Source organism: Mobula hypostoma, chromosome 11, assembly GCF_963921235.1.
Source record: "Mobula hypostoma chromosome 11, sMobHyp1.1, whole genome shotgun sequence".
NCBI lineage: Eukaryota > Metazoa > Chordata > Chondrichthyes > Myliobatiformes > Myliobatidae > Mobula > Mobula hypostoma.
The window spans coordinates 38160437-38183822 of NC_086107.1; the positions used below are offsets into that span (position 1 = coordinate 38160437).

Genomic DNA, 23386 nt, shown 5'->3' on the forward strand with positions numbered 1-23386 from the left:
GTATTGTCATGGTCTAATGGCACATAATGAGGTGTTAAAGCTAGCATTCAGCTTCTGCAGGTTGGAGGCACTTTGTCGAAAAGGAATAATATCACCTTTATTACCTGGTTTACTGATAATGCTGGGGTTAGTTTTTAGTGAAAGGAGTGGTTCCAGTTTAAAATGGGAAGGTTAGTGAGAATATCAGTATTGTGCTGGTAGTTGGCAGTGTAAAGGAATGGCAAGGGTATAAAGTTAGAGGGATTAGTCATATGAATTGGGAATTCTGAAGATAGAGGAGTTTTTGAAAGGTTGCAGGATGATAGATATTGACAGAGGAAGGAAAGAAACAACAGCATTGCTGGATTTAACTGTGAGCAAAAGGGATGGAATCAAAAAGTCAGCTCTATTTGAAAAGTGACACCTAGAGCAAGAAGGGTGAAAAGGGTTGGAAAACAGTGTTGCGGTATAATACCACCTCTTGAGGATGAATTGGGAACTTAAAACTGATCTGCACGCGTAGCATGTTACAGGACAGAAACTGACTTATTGGCCATGGAGACTCCACCAACCGTCCCTCTCCCTGCCGATTCTACCACTCATGCAGGTTAGTGGTAATTTACAGAAGGCAATTAACCTATAAATCCACATGCCTTTTATGATGTTGGAAGGAACCGGATGATGCACAGTAAATTCAATCATTTATAAGGATGTGGATCTATAGGAATATAGATATGCATATTCATTTGAGTCATGCACTACACTGCTCCGAAAGCTCCTCCACATATTTCCTTCCCTGTTCTCCCCTCTTCAATGTTACAAGGATGTTGTCGTGAATTGAGGACCTGAGGTATAGGGAAAGGTTGAATAGGTTAGGACCTTTTATCCTAGAGTGTAGGAGAATCAAAGGAGATTTGATAGGTGTATACAAAATTGTGAAGAATATAGATAGGGTAAATGCAAGCAGGCTTTTTCCACTGAGGCTGATTGAGCCTCGAGCTAGAGGTCATTGGTTAAGGGTGAAAAGTGAAATTTTTAAGAGGAACAACTTCAGTCAGAGGGGAGTGTGAATGTGGAATAAGCTGGCAGTGGAAGTGGGTTCAATTGCGATATTTAAGAGAGGAATGGATAAGTACGTGGATGGAAAAGGTATGGATGGCTATAGTCCAGTTATGGATTGATGAAACTCACAGAATAACAGTTCAGCATGGACTAGCTGGGCCAAAGGTTCTGTTTCTGTGCTGCAGTATTCAATGACTAACAGTGGGAAAAGATGTGTGGACATTTGAAAGAATGTAGTGGGGGAAAACTCCAAGTAATTGAGTTCAGTGAGTTCAAGGACTGATGCTGACCTTTGCTAAGGTCTGCGCATATTGGATTAGGGTCAAATGGGATATAGAAACACCACAGATTATGTGATTAGAATAAAACTTGGTCAAAAATAAAGTTTTATGGGAGGAAAATCTGTGGAGGTACATTTGTATTCAATAGGTGGTATTGTCCCCTAACAATTTTTCACCTTTGCACTGGCTAATGCTGTTATGTGTTTCTTAAGTAATGCTTGCTCATTAATTCTGTTTGATTTGCTTTCACCTAATTTGAGTGGTATTGTTCTTTTCCTTCTTCTGTCAGTATATTACCATCTTCATTCATCTTTGCCTACACAAAATAACTTGCCTTACTCACATTTGTTACTCAAATTGCTGCCGAAATGTTCGGCTTTGCTACTTTCAAAAAAAATAGTTCTTGAACTCTTTCCGGTTTGTCTGTTGTTATGATTTGTATGTGAAATCCCAGCCACAATGTTGAGGGTGTCAAAGGGGGTTCACCATTTTTTTTATTTTTATCCATAAAGGCAGACCTGGACAATTCCTAAAAGTATGTCAAATGTGGATAGTCATTCCAGACATGTACTTGTCTGGTATTGTCCAGCATTAACAGTGAAAAATAAGTTAAGCCCTGTAAGTCTAGCTTGTGAGACATGATCTCCTACATTTCTAATATTTCATTTTCCAGTTTGGAGTGTGCTGTCATCAACATATTTTGAGTCATAAATACATTTGACCACATCTTCAGTCGAGTATTTATGATAATTGGCGTCCAAATTCAGATTTTTTGTACAATTCCAGATTTCCCTACTTCCTGTCCTGTATTTTGTCTGTTTAAGAGATGTTGGCATTCCTCCTTAATCCCAAAGCAGCGAGTAATCGTACAAAACATTTACATAGTTACTTTCATTGCCAGGTTGCTGTTGTTTCAATTTAGCAATGCTTACAAAACATAATTTACAAATGCATGCTTCAATGCTTGAGGGAGCTAACAATTTTCTTGCACCAGATGTACTGTGAGCATGAGTGCTGTTTTCTGTCTATTAGGATTATGTGATAACAACAAATCTGATTTTCCCATTTTGGGAATCTACTGCCTCTCAAGTTTTCTATTTTTCATATCCACAAGAGACAGTGTTTTCCATTTAAAAAAATACTTCCTTCAAATTCTTTTTGAGTGTGTGGCCCAGATTTTGTGGTGCTTGTAATGGAGAAATGATCAGGATCACCATCGTTACTGAAGAAATGTAATCACTACTGTGCAATTTCCGTGCACAGTTTAACTTAGAAATTAGAGTTACTTTCATCTGTTTCACCCTCAGTTCTTCTCTGTAACTTGTCTTCAACGCATTGTCATGGGATTTGAATAAGTATTCTTAGCTCCATGGGTTAAATCAATTCATCACTGACAGTAGAATCAATGAAAAACCACACCCAATGGGGCAGACAAACAACCAACGTGCAAAAGACAAAGATCTCTGCAAATACAAAAGAAAAAAAGAAATAATAATAATTGAATAATAAAATCGAGAACATGAGATGAAGAGTTCTTGAAAATTGAGCCCATAGGTTGTGGGAACAGTTCAATGAAGGGGCATGTGAGGTTGAGTGAAGTTATCCGTACTGTTTCAGGAGCCTGATGGTTGAGGTGTAATAGCTTTCTTGAATCTGGTGGTGAGAGTTCTGAGGCTGCTGTATCATCTTCCTGATGGCAGCAATGAGAAGAGATAATGACCTGGGTGGTGGTGGTGTCCCTGAAGCTGGATGTTGCTTTTTTGCGGCAGCGCTCCATATAATTGTGCTCAATGGCAGGGAGGGTTTTACCCAGGATGGACTGAGCCACATTCACTACTTTTTAGGATTTTTCCGTTCAAGGGCATTGGTGTTTCCATATCTGGCTATGATGCAACCAGTCAATATACTCTCCACACATCTATAGAAGTTTGTCAAAGTTTTAGATATCACGCTGAATCTCAGCAAACCCCTAAAGAAATAGAGGTGCTGCTGAACTTCCTTTGTAATTGCACTTGTGTGCTGTTCTGTGGACAGGGCCTCTGAAATAATAACACTGAGGAATTTAAAGTTGCTGACCCTCACCACTTCTGATCCCACAATGGTTCATGGACCTCTAGTTTCCTCCTCCTGAAGTAAATAATCAGTTCCTTGGTCTTGCTGAAATGGTGAGAAAGGTTATTTCAGATTATTTCAAAACACAAGTACATCAATGTAGTACATAGGTCAAAGCTTCCCTTGTCAACCTGCATCTCCAACACATCCTTTCGATGCTTGATATGGCCAAGGACAGTGAATTCCCCAAGGAATACATGTTTGACCACGAACAGGGCTGTAATACATTCTGGTTGTTTTCAGGTATGCAGAGCCCCCTATTCAGCTATGGGGTTAGAGTTTATTCTTGCAATAAGGGCCCCCAATCTTTTGATCCCACCTGCTCAATTATTTAAACTTGATAATCCTCCAGCTGTTTCCACCCTATGCCATACATATATACAAATGTTTGTATGTAATGAATGAAATGTTATGATTCCAGAGGAATTGCAGTGCAGGTTGACTGTAAGATGTAAGGTCTACAACATGGTTTAAAGCTTTTGTTTCTTCTGCCCAGTGGAATAGGGGAGAAGAGAGAATTACTGGAGTGGGAGGAGTTCTTGATTATGATGGCTGCTTTCTTGAGGCTGCAGGAGGTATAGACAGTGTTCAATGAAGGGAGGCTGTTTTTTGTGTGATGTACTCAGCTGCGTCCACAGCTCAGCAATTTCTTGCAGTCTTGAACGGAACAGTTGCCATACCAAACTATGATACATATAGACACCTATCCAGATGGCTTTCTGTGCTGTAAATTTGATGAGAGTCAATGAAGAAATGCCATATTTCCTTTGCCTTTTGAGGAAATGGTCGCTAGTGTGCTTTCTTGGACCAGGACAAGCTGTAGGTGACACACTTTTGAACATAAAGCTATCCACCTTATTGCCATTGATACAGACAAGGGTGTGTTCTCTGCTCCAGTTCCTGAAATTAATGACCAACTCTTTTGCTGACATTGAGGGAAAGGTTGTTGTCTTGACACCATGCAATCAGCTCCCCTATCTCCTTGCTGTACTCTATCCTTGTTGTTATTTGAATCCAGTCCACTGTGGTGGTGTCAACTTGTAGATGCAGTAAAAGCACAATCACTAGGGGGTAAAGTAAGGGGGCTGAGAACACAGCCTTGCAGGGCATGTGTTGAAAATAATTATGGGGGAGATGTTGCTGCTTATCCCTACTGATAACCGTCAGTTAGTCAGGAGCAGGAGGTGCTGAATCCTAGGTCTAAGAGATTGGAGATGATTCTGTTTAGAATTACGACATTAAAGGCAGAGCTATAGTCACTAAATAGGATTTTAATGTAAGTGTAATTTTAGAGGACTGGAAAATTGCAAATGTAAACCCACTCTATAAGAAGGGATAGAGGAAAAAGGCAGCAAATTATAGGCTAATTAGCCTGATCTTAGTAGTTGTCAAGATGTTAGAGACTATTATGGGGATGCGTATCCTTGGAGGCATATGATAAAATAAGCTGAAGACAGCATGGTTTCCTTAAGGGGAAATCTTGCATGACTAATTTGTTGGAATTCTTTGAAGAAATAAACAGGCAAGATTGACAAAGGGGAGTCAGTGAATGTCGTTTACTTAGATTTTCAGAAGGCCTTGATGAAGTGTTGCACATGAGTTTGCTAAACAAGATAATAGCTCTTGGTTTTACAGGAAAGAAACTAGCATGAACTGTCTGGCCAAAGCGAAGAGTGGAAATAAAGGTGGCCCTTTCTTTTTGGCTGCCGGTGACTAGTGGTGTTCCTGAGAGCTTTGCAAAGCCTAGATGGGGTGGACTTGGGGAGGATGTTCTATTATGAGGGGTGATTGATAAGTTTGTGACCTAAGGTAGAAGGAGTCAATTTTAGAAAACCTAGCACATTTATTTTTTAACATCGCCCCCTCCAACATTTACACACTTAGTCCAGCAGTCGTGCAACATACGGATCTTGGACCTCCAGAAAGTGCCCACAGCAGGGCTGATTGATAAGCTCATGGCCTCAGGTAGAAGGGGATGAGTTATACAGCTCTCGTTGCATGCACATGCAGTTCGCCTCTTTGAGTGATTATGCAGAAAGTTTGAAGTTAACTCATCAAGGGTGATTGATAGGTTTGTGGCCTAAGTTAGAAGGAGATGAGTTATTAACTTCATGTAGGAGGCGACTATGTTGAAAAATAAATGTGCTAGGTTTTCTAAAATTGACTCCTTCTACCCTAGGCTACGAACTTATCAATCACCCCTCGTAGTTGGAGAATCTAGGACTGGAGGGCACAGCCTCAGACTAGAAGAATATCCCTTTAGTTGAGGAATTTCCTCACATCAGAGTGTGGTGCATCTGGCATTCATTACCACGGATGACTGGAGGCCAAGCCAGAGGGTATATTTAAAATGGAGGCTGTTATGAAGTCAGAAGAGTGGTAATGAGAGGGAAAATATGGTCATGATTGAATGGAGATCAGACTGATGGGCAGAATGGCCTAATATTGCTCCTCTCTCTTATGGTATTATAGTCTCTTGTATTGATGCAGGTTTTAACTGGAGCATTGAGATGTATTTGAAGGGACCTGATGAATACCTCAAGGCTGGAAAGTTCCCTCTCCAAATTGACATGACAAAAAGCCTTTATGTGAATATTGTTCTACAAATTTTGTTATGCTCTGAGTTCTCTCAACAAGAAAATTTCATTGTTAACAAACTTGCACAAAACTGTTAGAGGCTACTGCAGGTAAATTTATAGTTGATTTTATGCTTCCCTTGCTTCATGAAATCATAAACTCAAATCTGAAAACATTGCATTCATATTATGGCAGATCCCAATTATTTCTACCCTGAAGTACAGTGCAAGTGAAATACCATTTTGTTTCTCACAATTATTTTAATAATTTCCAGTGTTTTGTCTTCTCTTAATCTTAACAGGGCTACATCTTTGGCTGATGCTTTTGACATGACCATACAAGTTTCTAGAACAAGATGACTTAACTGGTCTTGTTCCATGATATTCCATAGTTACTGGATATAATGTCAAAGAATTTGGCATTTATCTAATGTGGCAAATGACTGGCTTTTTAAATAGTCTTGCATATATTAATTGGTCTTATGTGGCAATATATTGTCAGTTGCTTTCTTGAATTCTATTCAGCAACTATAATTACTTGCTCAGAGGAACATGAAACGCGTACTTGTAATTTCCCTAAGTAGTGGTAAAATTCTGTAATTTTTTTCTAATAAATGTCCACATTGGAATCTTGTGCCTGAACACTCATTGATGTTGCCATTCATTTTCATTTATAGAGCAATGGAAAATAGGTTCTGTGACTTGCAAGTTGAATTATATCTTACATAATTCTAGTTACTTGTAGAGATTCCGGAATTATTAAATATTCTCCCACAATACATTAGGGCAGTCTGTACTAAACACAGACTTTTGAAACATCGCTTTTTCATATTTTTGTGGGTAAAATCGAGCTTTTCTTCCCTTGCCTTCTCCACCAAAATTCACAATATGGGAAATGCTTAAAATCTTTAACAAAATAAAGCTCTGCAAGTACAGACAACGAACCTTGACCTTCGACATCAAGGCGAGCAGTCATAGGAGAAGATGAGCTGCCTGCTCTAATGGAAACAGACGATGACGAGATGACACCCCAGTGTCCCACTATCCCAACCCCCAGGCCACGGACAGATACTGATTCGCGGAGAATGCAGCAGTAGCCGGGAGGCACACAGCACATCTTTAAGGAAAAAGCTGAAATAAACATGCTAATTAATTAGGTGCAGCCGACATGTAATTGTCAGCCCAGATCAGAGACGACGCAATCAGAAATCAGCACTGATCTGGGCCAACAATTACGTGCCGGGCAGCACCTAATTAATTAGCATGTTTATTTCGGCCTTTTTCTTAAAGATGCGCTGGATGCCTCCTGGCTACCGCTGGACCCCTGCATGCTTCGTGGCAATGTATCGCTTGGTGGCCTGGAGGGTGGGGGCCACTGCACCACCTAACCTGTGACGACTCAGTCTAACACACCATCATCAGTGTGTGCGGCGCTGTTTTCCCAATTCCGGTAAGTGATACTACACTGTACATACATTATTTCTACTTTATATAGGCTGTGTATTTTTACGTGTTATTTGTTAAGATTTGGCAGCTTCACAGCTTGAAGGTTACTGGAGAGCGCTTGCGCCATGTTTTTGCCAACAGCTCTTACGTGAGATTTTCTGCCAATGGCGCTTGCGTGAGATTTTCGCTACAGAGAACAGTTCAGTAATGATTGTGGAAAAGTATTTCTACTTTATATAGGCTGTGTATTTATCATATCATTCCTGCTTTTACTTTATGTTGCTGTTATTTTAGGTTTTATGTGTTATTTGGCATGATTTGGTAGGTTATTTTTGGGCCTGCGAATGCTCACAAAATTTTCCCATGTAAATGGTAATTGCTTCTTCGCTTTACGAGATTTCGGCTTACGAACCGTTTCATAGGAACGCTCTACCTTCGGATGGCAGGGGAAACCTGTATTCAGGATAGAGCAAGCTTTGTTGAAAGAAATATTGCGTAAAATTGCATAAAAACAGGTCCTTCAGCCTAATTCATCAGGACTAAGTTGTTTGAGCTAGTCCCATTTGCTTGCTTTTTGGCCCATATTGCTCTAAACTTTTCCTATCCAAATAACTAATCAAATTCTGTTTAAATATCTTAATTTTACCTGCCTCTACAACTTCGTTTGGCAGCTCCTTTTGCAATTTTAAAAGGAGAATTGGAACAGGCAATTCTGAAGTTAATATGTCTCTGGTAGGTATAAATGCCCTTTAAGTAATAAAGCTAGACGTACATTGCTTTGAATATCACAGGTGACCCCAAGTTGTGAAAAAAACCTTGTTTTTATTTATGTTTTCCATATAAATTCTGAGAGCAAATTTTATTCTGTGTCTCAAATTTTGAGTTATCGTTTGGTGAATTCTGCAAGACAAATTTCTTTAAGCCAAATGGAGGTAGTGGTGGGGCTGCCTGTATTTATAAACTAGTGTTCTTAACAAATAGTGACTGATATTAAACCATAATGTTGAAGGACAAAGTAAAGCCAAACTCATGGCATTATTTAAAATAATATTCATGAAATATATGTAACGCACAAAAAATGCTGGTGAACGCAGCAGGCCAGGCAGCATCTCTAGGAAGAGGTACAGTTAACATTTCGGGCCGAGACCCTTCGTCAGGACCCTCCTGATGAAGGGTCTCAGCCCGAAACGTCAACTGTATCTCTTCCTAGAGATGCTGCCTGGCCTGCTGCGTTCACCAGCATTTTTTATGTGTGTTGCTTGAATTTCCAGCATCTTCAGATTTCTTCGTGTTCATGAAATATATGTTGTCTCACGTTGACACAAGGGAAATTTCTAAAATTGACTATCAAAGGTAAATTAGTTAATAGCATAGATACACTTTAAGAAGGAACTCGTGCTCAGCAGTCTAATAGCATATTTGATAAAGTCACTAACAATGTGAATGGTGTCATAATATCATTGGAGTGTACAGTAGTGCTAGAAAGTTTGTGAACCCTGTAGAATTTTCTCTATTTTTCCATAAAGATGACATAAAATGTCATCAGATCTTCACATAAATCTAAAACCAGTTAAAGAGAATCAAATTAAATAAATAACACAAGAACATTATACTTCATTTATTTTTTGAGAATAATGATCCAATATTACATGTATTTTTTGGAAAAAGTATGTGAATCTTTGCTTTCAGTAACTGGTGTGATGCTCTTGTACAGCAGTAACTTCAAACATTTCCGGTAACTGTTGATCAGTCTTGCACATTGGCTTAGAAGGATTTTTGGCCATTCTTACTTTCAAAGCTGCTTCAATTCTGGAATGTTGGTGGGCTTCCTTGCATGAACTACTTGCTTCAGGTCCTTCCACAACATTTTATAGGATTAAGGTCAGGACTTGGACTCGGTCATTCCAAAACACCAATTTTCTTCCTTTTAAACCATTCTGTTGTTGATCTACTCTTATCTTTTGGATCATTGTGTTGCTGCATTATCCAATTTCTATTAAGCTTCAGGTGACAGCCTGCTACCTTGACATTCTCCTGTAAAATATCTTGGTACAATTTTGCATTTATTGTTCCCTCAACAATTGCAAGCTGTCCAGGCCCTGAGGCAGCAAAGTCATAATCATAGACATAATCATACTTTACTGATCCCGGGGGAAATTGGTTTTCGTTACAGTTGCATCATAAATAATAAATAGTAATAAAACCATAAATAGTTAAATAGTAATACGTAAATTATGCCAGGAAGTAAGTCCAGGACCAGCCTATTGGCTCAGGGTGTCTGACCCTCCAAGGGAGGAGTTGTAAAGTTTGATGGCCACAGGCAGGAATGACTTCCTCTGACACTCTGTGTTGCATCTCGTCAGCTCCTCTGCTCAGCTCCGCTACTCGAATGCGCGTTTAGCTGGCACGCTCTTGCACCCACTCGCTCCGGACGTTCTCCTAGGCGGCACTGCTGAAGCTAGCGGGCGCTCGTAGCAGCCCCCAGACCATGTACTCCTTCCACCAGCTTCACAGTTGGGGTGAAATTTTGCTGTTGACGTGCATTACCCCTTTTCCTCCAAACATAGCAATGTGCATTTCTGCCAGAAAGTTCAACTCTTGCCTCATCTGTCCACAGAACATTGTCCCAGAAATGTAGTAGAACATCCAGGTTGTGTTTTGCAAACTTAAGGCATGCAGCAATGCTTATTTTTGGAGAGCAGCAGTTTCCTGTGTAGTGTCCTTCCAAGAACACCATTATTATTCAGCGTTTTTCTTATAGTGGACACATGGACATAAGAACATAAGCATTAGGAGCAGGAGTAGGCCATTTGGCCCATCAAGCCTGCCCTGCCATTCAACAAGATCATGGCTGATCTGTCCGTAAACTCAGCTCCATCCACCTGCATTTTCCCCATAACCCTTAATTCCCCTACTATGTAAAAATCTATCCAACTGTATCTTAAATATATTTAGTGAAGAAGCCTCAACTGCTTCCCTGGGCAGAGAATTCCACAGATTCACTCTCTGGGAAAACAGTTTCTTCTGATCTCCGTCCTAAATCTTCTCCCCTGAAACTTGAGACAATGTCCTCTAGTTCTAGTCTCCCCTACCAATGGAAACAACTTTACTACTATCTTATCTATCCCTTTCAAAATTTTGTATGTTTCTATAAGATCCCCTCTCATTCTTCTGAATTCCATAGTCCCAGGTGACTCAATCTATCCTCATAGGTTAACCGCTTCATCCCTGGAATCAACCTGGTGAACCTCCTCTGCACTGCCTCCAAATCCAGAATATCCTTCATCAAGTATGGAGACCAGAACTGCACACAGTACTCCAGGTGCGGCCTCACCAGTACCCTGTATAGTTGCAGCAAGACCTCCCAGCTCTTGAATTCAATCCCTTTAGCAATGAAAGCCAACATTTTTTTTGCCTTCTTAATAACCTGTTGTACCTGCACGCCAACTTTTTGTGATTCAGGCACAAGCACTCCCAAGTCCCTCTGCACAACAGCATTCTGCAATCTTTCACCACATAAATAATAATCTGCTCTTCTATTATTCCTTCCAAAGTGGATGATCTCACATTCCATCTGCCAGACCTTGGCCACTCACTTAACCTATCGACATCCCTCTGCAGACTCTCCACATCCTCTGTACAATTTGCTTTTCCACTTAGTTTATGTCATCAGCAAATTTTGCTATGCTGCGCTCAGTCCCCTCTTCCAAATCATCAATGTAAATGGTAAACAGCTGCGGGCCCAGCACTGACCCCTGCGGCACCCCACTTACCACTGACTGCCAGCCGGAGAAACACCCATTTATACCAACTCTCTGTCTTCTATTCGTTAACCAATCCACTATCCATGCCAATACACTTCCTCCGACTCCATGCATCCGTATCTTATTTATAAGTCTCTTGTGTGTCACCTTATGGAATGCTTTCTGGAAATCCAAGTATACGACATCCACCTGTTTCCCTCTATCCACTGCACTCATTATGTCCTCAAAGAACTCCAGTAAGTTTGCAAACAGGACTTTAGCAAATTCTAGAGTTCTCCAATTCTTTTGCTGTTACTCTAGGGTCATTTTCACCAGTTTCAGCATTGCATGTTGTGCTCTTGGTGTGATCCCACTCCTAGGGAGAGTAGCAACAGTACTATGTTTCTTCCGTTTGTGGACAATTTCTTTTACTGTGGACTGATGAACTCTCAGGTCTTAAAAATGTTTTTGTAACCTTTTTCAGCTTCATACATCTGTACTATTCTTCTTCTAAGGTCCTCTGAAAATTGTTTTGATCAAGGCGTGGTTCACATAAGCAGATGTTTCTTGAAGGGTGGGCAGGCTCAGTCAGTATCCTGAGTTTGTGTGTCATGTCTACAACCCACACTACAATCTCATCTCATTGATTGGAACACCTGACTCCAAATAGCTTTTGTATAAGGCATTACCCCAGAGGATCACATACTTTTCCCAGCAAATACATGTAATATTGCATCTTTTTTCCAATAACTAAATAAATGAACAAGTATAATGTTATTTGTGTTATTTATTTAATTGGGTTCTCTTTACCTAGCTTTGGGACTTGCAGGAAAAATCTGATCACATTTTACATCATATTTATACAGAAATAGAGAAAATTGTACAGGGTTCACAAATTTTCCAATACCACTGTATTTGAATTCTTGTGTCTTGTGAGACAGACTCAGGTAAAAAAGAAGTTTTAAAAATTTGTAAGCAAGCTCTGATAGTCTGTTTTGAAAAGGATCAAATTATCCCTGAATGGTTAAAACGTAAACCAGTATAGCATATGGACAGATCCCTCTGCCCAGAGTGTTGTGCCAAGCTAATTAAATCAAATATCTAACTAAGCTGATCCCTTCTTGACTTCTGACTACGAAGGAAAAGGCCATGGCGGATAGGGAGAACAGTTCTCTGGGACCTCTCCTTTGGCTGGAGGGGATAAGATGATGTTGATAAAGGCCTCATCACCTGTGCCCCTCAGTAACCTGGGGTGTATTTGTTCAAGAAGGCAGACAGGAAATGATAGACAGCTGAGCTTCACGACAGTTGTAGGCAAGTTATTGGAGAGGATGAGTGATAAGATTTATTTAACCAAGGACTGATATTTTAGCAAGGTGTATGACGTCGTCTCTCATTGGAGGCTGGTCTAAAAGTTTTAGATGCAAGGGATCCGTGTGATTTGGCTGCTTAGATTCAGAATTGGTTCATCCAGAGAAAATAGAGGGTAGTGATTGATGGAACTTGTTCTGGCTGGAGGCCTGTAACAGGTGATGTGGAACAGGAATCCATACTGGTTGAAAATGTGATGTATGGGTTAATAAGTACATATTGTCTACATACTTAGTAACCCACGCGTCACATACACAGAAGACTGGCTGAAGATAGGGTGGAATATAGATCAAACTCAGTAAATTTATTATCAAAGGATGTATATGCCTCCATATATTACCTTGAGATAAATTTTCTTGGGGGCATTTAAAGGAAAATAAACAATAGAATTTATGTAAAACTATATGTAAACAAAGATTGATGAACCACCAACAAGAGCAGACAAATTGCGCAAATTAAAATAAAAACACAAATAAATAATACAACATGAATTGTGGGATATTTAAAAAGTAAGTCTGTCGGTTGTGGAATCAGGGCAGATTTCAGGTGAGTGAAGTTATGCATGCTGATTCAGGAGCCTAATGCTGGGGTGGACCTGTTGAGTGTGGGACCCATGGCTTTGGTATCTCCTGCCTGATGGAAGCAGCAAGAAGAGAACATGCTTATACAGTGGGGGTATTTGATGCTACTTCCTTGTGGCAGTGCTCCTTGTAAATTTGCTCTGTGGTGGGGAGGGCTTTACCTGTGATGGACTGGATCGACCACTTTCTGTGGACCTTTTTGTTCCTGAGCATTGGTATTCCCAGGCCAGTGATGCAACTAGTCATGATACTCTCCACTGTGTATCAATAGAAGTTTGTCTAAGTTTTAGATGACATTCCAATTCTACACAAATTAATAAGAAAATAGAGCCACTGCCATACCTTCCTCGTGATGCCACTTGTGTGCTGGTCCAAGGAAGAATGTCTGATAAGATAAATCAAAGGAATTTAAAGTTATCAATCCTCTCCACCTCCAATGCCCTAATGAGGACTGGCTCATGGACCTCTGGCTTCTTCTCCTGCAGTTTATAATCAGGTCTTTTGTTTTGCTGATGTTGAGTGAAAGATTGTTGCTGATTCGCTCAACAAAACTAATTTAGGTCAGTAAGCAATAAGGGTGGAGACATGGCAGATGGAGTTTAACACAGCCACATGAAGTGCTTCACTTTGAGAAATCAAATGTAAAGGGACAACGCATGTTTATGACAGCACCCTTTACAGTGATGTCCAGAGAAATTTGGGGACCACATTCATAGCTTCCAAAATGTGGCTACACACGTTGATAAGGTGGTTAAGAAGCCATATGGGACAATTGTCTTTGTTAGTCAAGAATCTGAGTTCAATAGTTAGCAAATTATGTTGTAGATTTAGGGCAACAATTATACCAGTTCCCAAGCAGTGTGAGCTACCTCAACAGCTGTCGTCCAGTAGCACTCACATCTACGGTGATGAAACGCTTTGAGAGGTTGGTCATGGATAAAATCAACACCTGTCTCGGGAAGGACATGAACCCACTTCAATTTGCCTATTGCCACAATAGATCTATGCCAGACAATATCTCAATGGCTCTCCATGTGGCCTTGGATCACCTAGACAATGCAAATACCTATGTCAGGATACTGTTTATTAACTATAGCTCAACATTTAACACAATCATTCCTACAGTCCTGATCTAAAAGCTACAGGACCTGGGCCTCTGTACCTCTCTCTGCAACTGGATCCTCGACTTCCTAAATGGAATATCACAATTTGTGCAGATTGGAAATAACCATTCCACCTAGCTGACAATCAACACTGGCACACCACAGGAATGTGTCCTTAGCCCACTGCTGTACGCTCTCTACATCTATAACTGTGTGACTGTTGTTTGTTCATCATTGACGTTGATGAGGACCTCGACACCATAATGATGGTGTCGAGACTAGCGCGTGATTTGGATTTAAGTGAAGGAGAGTTGCGCAGCATCAGCCTCACTCTCTCTTCCCAATTCCCATTGGATCCAGTGGCAAGACAGAGTCTAGACGGCTGGAGATGGGACTAGGCGCAGTGGATGACCAGGACGTCTTCTGTGTCTTGTCCTGCTCTACACGTTCCACGACACTTGCAGAGACTGCCTTCTTGACCGTTGGACCTTCCATTGGTCTCGTCCGCTCAATCCGCCGGAGTCTGTCTTCACATGCTGGGATAGACAACTCCCTATCTCACTGAGGGTTTGAGACCCATCGGCTACCCTCACCTGGTTTAGCCGGCTTGTCAAAGCTGTTGCTCGGGGTGTGGCCGCTGTCGCATGCAAACAGCTACAGGGAGCCACAGGTGAGAGCTGAGTGCCAGGTGGGGACCAAAGGTGGACTAACTGCCCTGAAAAGGATGCGACATGTTCCCCCACCAGAGGTGCTACCCCTCCCTGACACGCCATACACATACAACTGTGTGACTAAGCATAGCTCAAATGTCATCTATCAATTTGCTGATGATACAACCATTGTTGGCAGAATTTCAGATGATGACAAAAGGGTGTACAGGAGCGAGCTATAACAGTTAGTTGAGTGGTGTTGAAGCAACAACATTGCATGCAACGTCAACAAGAGCTGATTCTGAATCTCAGAAAGATTAAGATGAGGGAGCACAAACCAATCCTCATAGATGTTCAGAAGTGGAGAGAGTGAGCAATTTCAAGTTCCTGGGTGTCAGTGTCTTTGAGGACCTAACCTGGATGCAACATATTGATGCAGCTAGAAAGGAGGCAAGACAGTGGCTATACTTCATTAGCAGTTTGAAGAGATTTGGTTTGTCAACTAAAACACTCAAACTTCTACAAATATACCATGGAGAGCATTCTGACTGGTCGTATCTCCGCCTGGTATACCCTGTATACCCTTTCATCACTATCTGAAATTCTGCTCCTGTATGGTCTAGTGGTTTTCTGTTCTTTGATATACAGTAGGGGTGAGGGAGGTGGTTATAGTATAATCCCATCGGAAAGATTGCACTTTTCTTAATTTTGAGTTCGGCCAATATATGCTCAGTGGATGCATTATTATGTTACCCCTGCATGCAGCTGTGATAAGAACGTAAGAAATAGGAGCAGGAGTAGGCAATCCGGCCCATCGAACTTGCCCCGCCATTCAATAAGATCACGGCTGATCTGTCCGTAAACTCAACTCCATCCACCTGCCTTTTCCCCATAACCCTTAATTCCCCTACTATGTAAAAATCTATCTAACTGTATCTTAGGTATACTTAGTGAAGAAGCCTCAACTGCTTCCCTGGGCGGAGAATTCCACAGAGTCGCCACTCTCTGGGAAAAGCAGTTTCTCCTTATCTCCGTCCTAAATCTTCTGCCCTGAATCTTGAGGTAATGTCCCCTAGTTCTAGTCTCACCTACCTATGGAAACAACTTTACTACTTCTATCTTATTTATCCCTTCCAAAATTTTGTATGTTTCTATAAGATCCCCTCTCATTCTTCTGAATTCCATAGTCCCAGGTGACTCAATCTCTCCTCATAGGTTAACCGCTTCATCCCTGGAATCAACCTGGTGAACCTCCTCTGCACTGCCTTCCAAATCCAGTATATCCTTTCTCAAGTATGGAGACCAGAACTGCACATAGTACTCTAGGTGCGGCCTCATCAGTATCCTGTATAGTTGCAGCAAGACCTCCCTGCTCTTGATTTCAATCCCTTTAGCAATGAAAGCCAACATTCTGTTTGCCTTCTTAATAACCTGTTGTACCTGCAAGCCAACTTTTTGCGTTTCATGCACGAGCACTCCCAAGTTCCTCTGCACAACAGCATTCTGCAATCTTTCACCACATAAATAATAATCTGCTCTTCTATTATTCCTTCCAAAGTGGATGATCTCACATGTACCAATGTTGTATTCCATCTGCCTGACCTTGGCCCACTCATTTAACCTATCTATATCCCTCTGCAGACTCTCCACATTCTCTGTACAATTTACTTTTCCACTCAGTTTAGTGTCATCAGCAAATTTTGTTACGCTGCACTCAGTCCCCTGTTCTAAATCATCAATGTAAATGGTAAGCAACTGCAGGCCCAGCTCCGACCCCTGCGGCACCCCACTCACCATCGACTGCCAACCGGAGAAACACCCATTTATACCAACTCTCTGCCTTCTATTGGTTAACCAATCCAGTATCCATGCCAATATACTTCCTCTGACTCCATGTATCTTGTTCTTATTTATAAGATATTATTCCTGATGAATAGTGCAACTCCTATGCTCTCCCATTTATCTTTTTCTCTACCTTTTCTAAAACATCGAAAACCTGGATCATGAAGCATGTATTCCTGTCCTTTCTCAACCACAGCTCAACTTGTCTCTCTCATTTTCTCTTGCATTGCTTCTTCCTGTTCTTTCTGGCTGGCTTCTCAATCTCTCCACTTTCTGACCTGGTGCTCTGATTCCCATCCTCCACCAAATCTAGTTTAAACCCACCCAAGTGAATCTTCTAGCCAGAGTATTGGTTCCCTTCCAGTTAAGGTTCAACCTGTCCCTCTTGTACAGGTCACTCCTGCCCCACAACAGGATACAGTGACTCAAGAACCTAAAACCCTGCCATTGCACCAGTTCCTCAGCCACATATTCATTTGTTCTCTCTTTTTATTCCTGCCATGAATAGCTCATGGCATCAAGAGTAATTCACAGATTACTATCTTCGAGATCCGGGTTTTAAGCCTCTTTCCTTCCTCCCTATACTCGATGCATAGGATCTTTTCTCCCTTACTACCTATGATTGGTGCCAATGTGCACCACAAACTCTGGCTGCTCACCCTACAGCTGCTCTTAGAAATCCTCGATCTTAGCACCTGGGTGGCAATACAGCATCTTGCATTTCTTACATGGACAAAGAATCTCTTGTCTGTTCCATGAACTGTTGGGCTTTCTGTTACTGTTGGACTGTCTGACTTTACCCTTCCCTGCTGAGCGTTAGAGCTGGCCACAGTGCGATTAATCTGGCTGCTGCTACTGATGCTGTGCCCTGGTAGGTCATCTCCCCCTGCGATATCCAAAAAGATACAGTGGTATGCAAAAGTTTGGGCACCCCTGATCAAAATTTCTGTTATTGTGAATAGCTAAGTGACTAAAAGATGACCTGATTTCCAAAAGGCATAAAGTTAAAGATGACACATTTCTTTAATATCTTAAGCAAGAAAACTTGTTTATTTTCATCTTTTACATTTTCAAAATAACAAAAAAGGAAGAGGGCCGGAGACAAGAATTTGGGCACCCTGCGTGGCAGTACTTAGTAACACCCTATTTGGCAAGTATAGCTTGTAAACGCATTTTGTAGCCAGCTAAAAGTCTTTCAATTCTTGTTTGGGGAATTATTGCCCATTCTTCCTTGCAAAAGGCTTCTGGTTCTGTGAGATCCTTGCGCCGTCTTGCATGCACTGCTCTTTTGAGGTCTATCCACAGATTCTCGATGATGTTGAGGTCGGGGGACTGTGAGGGCCATGGCAAAACCTTCAGCTTGCACCTTTTGAGGTAGTCCATCATGGATTTTGAGGTGTGTGTAGGATCATTATCCTGTTGTAGAAGCTATTCTCTTTTCATCTTTGGCTTTTTTACAGACGGTGTGATGTTTGCTTCCAGAATGTTCTGGTATTTAATTGAATTCATTCTTCCCTCTACCAGTGAAATATTCCCCGTGCCACTGGCTGCAACACCAGCCCAAAGCATGATCGATCCACCCCCGTGCTTAGCAGTTGGAGAGGTGTTCTTTTCATGAAAATCTACACCCTTTTTTCTCCAAACATACCTTTGCTCATTGCGGCCAAAAAGTTTGGTGGTAGGATCCCTTTGGGGATGGCAGAAGTTGCAGAGAATGATGTGCTGGATGTGCGTGCTTATGGGGTGGTAGGATGTGGTGAGCGTTGTTGCCCGGGAAATGGAGGAGATGTGGGTGAGGGCAGCATCAATGGTGGAGGAAGGGGAAACACGGTTCTTTGAAGAAGGAAGTCATCTCTGATGTCCTGGAAAGAAAAACATCATCTTGGAAAGCGATGTGATGGAGACGAAGAAACTGAGAAAAGGGAATAGCATTTTTGCAGGAGACAGGGTCAGTATAGCCTTTGGAATTGGTAGATGTCAATCGACAGTTTGTCTCCAGAGATGGATTCAGAGAGACTGAGAAAGGAGAGGAAGGTGTCGGAAATGGACCAAGTGAATTCAAGGGCAGGGTGCGTTGGAGGCAAAGTTAATATAGTTGACAAGCTCAGCATGGATGCATGAAGCAGCATCAATGCAGTCATCAGTGTATTAAAGGAAGAGTTGGGGAGCATTACTGGGGGAGGTACATGGACTGTTCTATGTAGCCAGTGAATTCCTGGACTTGATAGCCTCACCTTTGCCATGGATGTCCAGTCCATTCACATTTCTATCCCTCATCAAGGAGGCTGCAAAGCTCTCCACTTCTTTCTCAATTGAAGAGCCAACCAGTTCCCCTCCACAATCACCCTCCTCTGTCTGTCAGAACTGATCTTCACTGCCAGCAGTTTCTCCTTTGGCTTCTCCCACTTTCTCTAGACTTGAGGGGTGGCCATGGTCACCTACTTGTCTGCCTTTCCGTTGGCTATGTAGAACAGTCCACGTTCCAGGACTTCCTATGAATTATTAAGAGAAACAAGAATGAGGGGCTAGTGCAGGAAAGTGGCACAATTTTAAAGAGCAGCAGTGATTTAATTAAATGTCATTCAACAAAACAGGCAAAATAGGCTACTGCTGCTTATTTCTAAATTTTTAAGGGATTTTTAAAAAAAAAGTTGAGCTTTATTTCCTTTAAGTATGTATGTATGTATGTATGCACATTGCTGTTATTGTGTAACCACCTTTTTCAAAAAGCTACAAACATTGGTTAAATAAGGAAAACACTGAGACCTTCTTATCTTAACCTGGGTCCTATCATTCTCCCAGATCTGCCAGCATGTAAACTCATTGCATTGTTTGCATATTTTTAAATGTCAATTTGGTACAAGATGATTACAGTATTTTGTTTCTATGGAGTAGCCAATACAAAACAAAATGAAACGTGATCTTACATTGAAGATTTTTTGTTTATTATTTTTGGAAACATAACCTATATTAAGGTCCATTTTGTGCTATTTTTCAGTGCAGTTCTTTAAGATTTATTGATTTAATACTAATGCGAAATGCTCTCTACTGTTATTAATGAATTATATGTATGATGTATTGTTTCCATTTGTGCCTGATAAATAGTTTGGATATATACTTATATGTCTTTTTAACTCAATAATGAAACACTTTTTTATGAAACTAGTAGGATCTTGATAAATCTTGCATATTTATTACCAAAATGCTTGAATTAAAATTTTAATGATATAGATATAAATATTTGGCTGATAGTTTATTTACTGTAATTAGTACAATTCAGCCAGTCAATCTGGATAGAAATTTAAAATATATATTTATTATGGAGGAGTGGTCAGATTTCTAAATTTTTGCTCCTTGTGAAATTTAGTGTTATTTACTTTCAGTGTCCTGTGTGAGCTATTAGTAGACAGCAATTTTATCGTCAAAAGCATCTGAAATGTAGTTATTTGATTAATATGCATCAACCCAGCTTTGTGCCTTTATAAAAACAATAGAATTGGAATCCAAAAGACCAACTTTTTCATAAAATACTTGAGTATTTGCCTATTAACCATGTACAGCTAGCTCTAGTCGTCTTAATTTTTGGGGGTATGATTATCACTGGAAATGGAACATACATTGTCCATTCATATTTGCCTTTGAAAATATGTTGCTGAGTTCTTGGATTAGTTTAGATTGTTTTCAGGTAGGGAGTCTAGAATTGTAACTCAGCAATAAGAAAGAAGTGTTAATATATTTTGGACTCAGAATGGTGCATGACTTGGAAAAGAGCCTCAAGGCAATATTCTTCCCTTATCGTCTCTGACAAAAGTTTCCAAAAAGAGAAACCTATGTAAGTAACTGCATGTTTGTTTTATAGCTGGCATATACTGCAGTTATTATGCACCAACGTTGGAGGAGATGAATACTTTGTCTTTGGTGTTAAGCACTTTGAATGTTGAATCTTCACTCATCCAGACAAGGCTGAAAATATTCCGTTGCATTTCATATGGGCTGTTTAGATGATGGTTAAATTTTGGAATTTTTTTTACTGCCTTCTAACCCTTTTTTTTAAAACCACATTTACATGGCTGTTATAGTTGATGTTCTGGTTGGCATGATCAACACGATATTACTCTTGTGGGCCCAAGAAGCAAAAATAGCGAGGTAGTGTCATAGATTCATGGACAATTCAGGAATCTGATGGTGGAGGGGAAGAAATGTTGAGCATGTGTTTTCAGCCTCCTGTACCTCTTCCCTGAAGTTGGTAATGAGAAGAGGGCATGTTTTGGGTGGTGGGGGTCTTTAATAATGGACGTTGCTTTTTTTTTGAGGCTTTGCATTTTTAAGATGACCATGATGATGGGGCTCTTGTCCATGATGGAGCAGGCTGTGTTTATAGCCCCCTCAAACCTTTTCTGATCCTTGTGCAGTGGTCCTTCCATAACAGGCGGTGATACAATCAGATAGAATGCTGCCCAATTTGCTAGTCTTTGGTGACGTACCAAATCTCCTTAAGCTTCTCACTGGTGGCCCTCTGTAATTGCATCGATACGTTGGGCCTAGGATAGGCCTTCAGAGCTGTTGACACCCATGAACTTAAAACTACTCACCCTTCGACTTACCTTTCTTGAAGTCCACAATCAATTCCTTGGTCTTACTAACTTGGAGTGCAAAGTTGCTATTGTGACATGACTCAACCAGTAGATCTGTCTCGCTTTTATTTGCAGGCTCGTCATCTTTAGAAGTTCTGCCAACAGCAGTTGCGTCATCAGTGAATTTATTGTTAATAGTTGTAGAGTGAGTATGAGCAGTGGGCTAAGCACACAGTTTCTAATCCAAGGCCGAAATGTTATCAGCACCCTTCATCGAGTCCTGATACAGGGTCTCAGCTCAAAATGTCGATTCTACCCTTTTCCACAGATACTGGCTAGCCTGCTGAGTTCCACCTGCGTCTTGTGTGTGTTGCTTGGATTTCCAACATCTGCAAATTTTCTCTTGTTTATGATTGTTTCAAGATTGTTTTGCTGGTTTCTCAATAAAAGTTCGAACATATTCTTTGACTTTAGGACTTCATGATTGGATTGGATAGTGTAGATTACAGGATCAATCTCCTCTCCCGCCCCCCAGCTTAGTCTCTAAGTGGTTTTAGTATGTTCAAGTAACTGCTACATGAACAAAGACTTGCACTGAAAGTTTAACTATGTTTATAAATGGCTGCATTATCCACGTGTTCATATTTTTAATTTTTATTATAAATTGCTTGACAAGTTTTAATATATTTAGTTTATATTAAAACTTTTTTGTAGTTAGGAAATAAAAAGTTGTATCCTAATTAATTGTAACATTATTTTTATCTCTAGTTTTGTCAACCTGCTGGCTGGCAGCTGTCTACTGAACGAAAACAACCCACGTATTTTGTTGTGGTTCTGACTGACATTGACTCAGATCGCCATTACTGCGCATGTCTAACATTTTATGAAGCAGAAATTAATCTGCAGGTAAGTACGTTTAAAGATTTTCTGATTTAGTTTACTTAAAAGCACAGACAGCTGAAAATACAACCACTGCCACTGGTGTGGGGAGACGTGTGTTTGTGCTGGAGGAATGGTTAACACTGAGGGTACATTTAGGACAGCAGTCCCCAACCACCGGGCTGCGGACCGGTACCAGGCCGTAAAGCGTGAGCTACCGGGCCGCGAGGAAACCCTTCCTCATTCCCTGTCATACTCACCGTTGAGCCATTACGCACGCGAGGTCATTACCTGCGTGTCATCCATGTCAGCACGGGAAGGAGATCAACTCCTTGGGCTTGCAAATGATGGCGGGCTGAAAAGTAAGTTTGACATAGCATCTCTGCCGGCATTCCAGATCAAAGTCAAGGCTAAGTATCCTGAGATAGCCACGAAAGCACTGAAAATGTTGCTTCCATTTCCAACATATCTCTGCAACGAATGCAATGAAAACTAAATTGCAGAATAGACTGGACATAAGGAACCCCCTTCGAGTATCGTTGTCTCCCGTCACCCCTCGACGGGACTGTCTCGTTGCAGGGAAACAAGCCCAGGGTTCCCACTGATTCAGCGATATTGGTGTGTTGCAATGATTTTATATGTTCACATGGGGAAAATATGTGCTGTGTGTTTAATATCCAAGCGTTACTTAAAATGTTATGATGCTATTGACTTATAATTGACTTATATAACCATATAACAATTACAGCATGGAAACAGGCCATCTCTGCCCTGCTAGTCCGTGCCGAACGCTACTCTCACCTAGTCCCACCGACCTCCACTCAGCTCATAACCCTCCATTCCTTTTCTGTCCATATACCTATCCAATTTTTCTTTAAATGATAATATCGAACCTGCCTCTACCACTTCTACGGGAAGTTCGTTCAACACTTACTTCAAGCTCCCCTGTCCTCCCCTGATAATTACAGTATCACTATATTCATGCGAGGAAAATATGCGCTGTGTGTTTAATATTAAATTCGTTAGATAAACCCTTTTAGAAACAAAATTGAATGTATTAGCCACTTATCACCTATATTCCAGTCGTGATTAACACCCTCTCCCAAACAGAATGACCAAAAACGACTTGTAGAAAAAAATCGGCACGTACACCCATGCGCACACAGGTGCCTGCGCAAGGCTTCATG

General features: G+C 40.9%; 1 protein-coding gene across 2 annotated transcripts in view; it reads left to right on the plus strand.

Moving 5' to 3' along the window:
• The window catches only part of sbf2 (SET binding factor 2), a 569459-nt gene that overhangs the window by 184593 nt on the left and 361480 nt on the right, over window positions 1-23386 (plus strand). For both annotated transcript variants that reach the window (XM_063061848.1, XM_063061849.1), the window contains exon 3: window positions 22089-22226. In XM_063061848.1, coding sequence (XP_062917918.1) covers window positions 22089-22226 — 138 coding nt within the window. The remainder of the gene's footprint in view (window positions 1-22088; window positions 22227-23386) is intronic.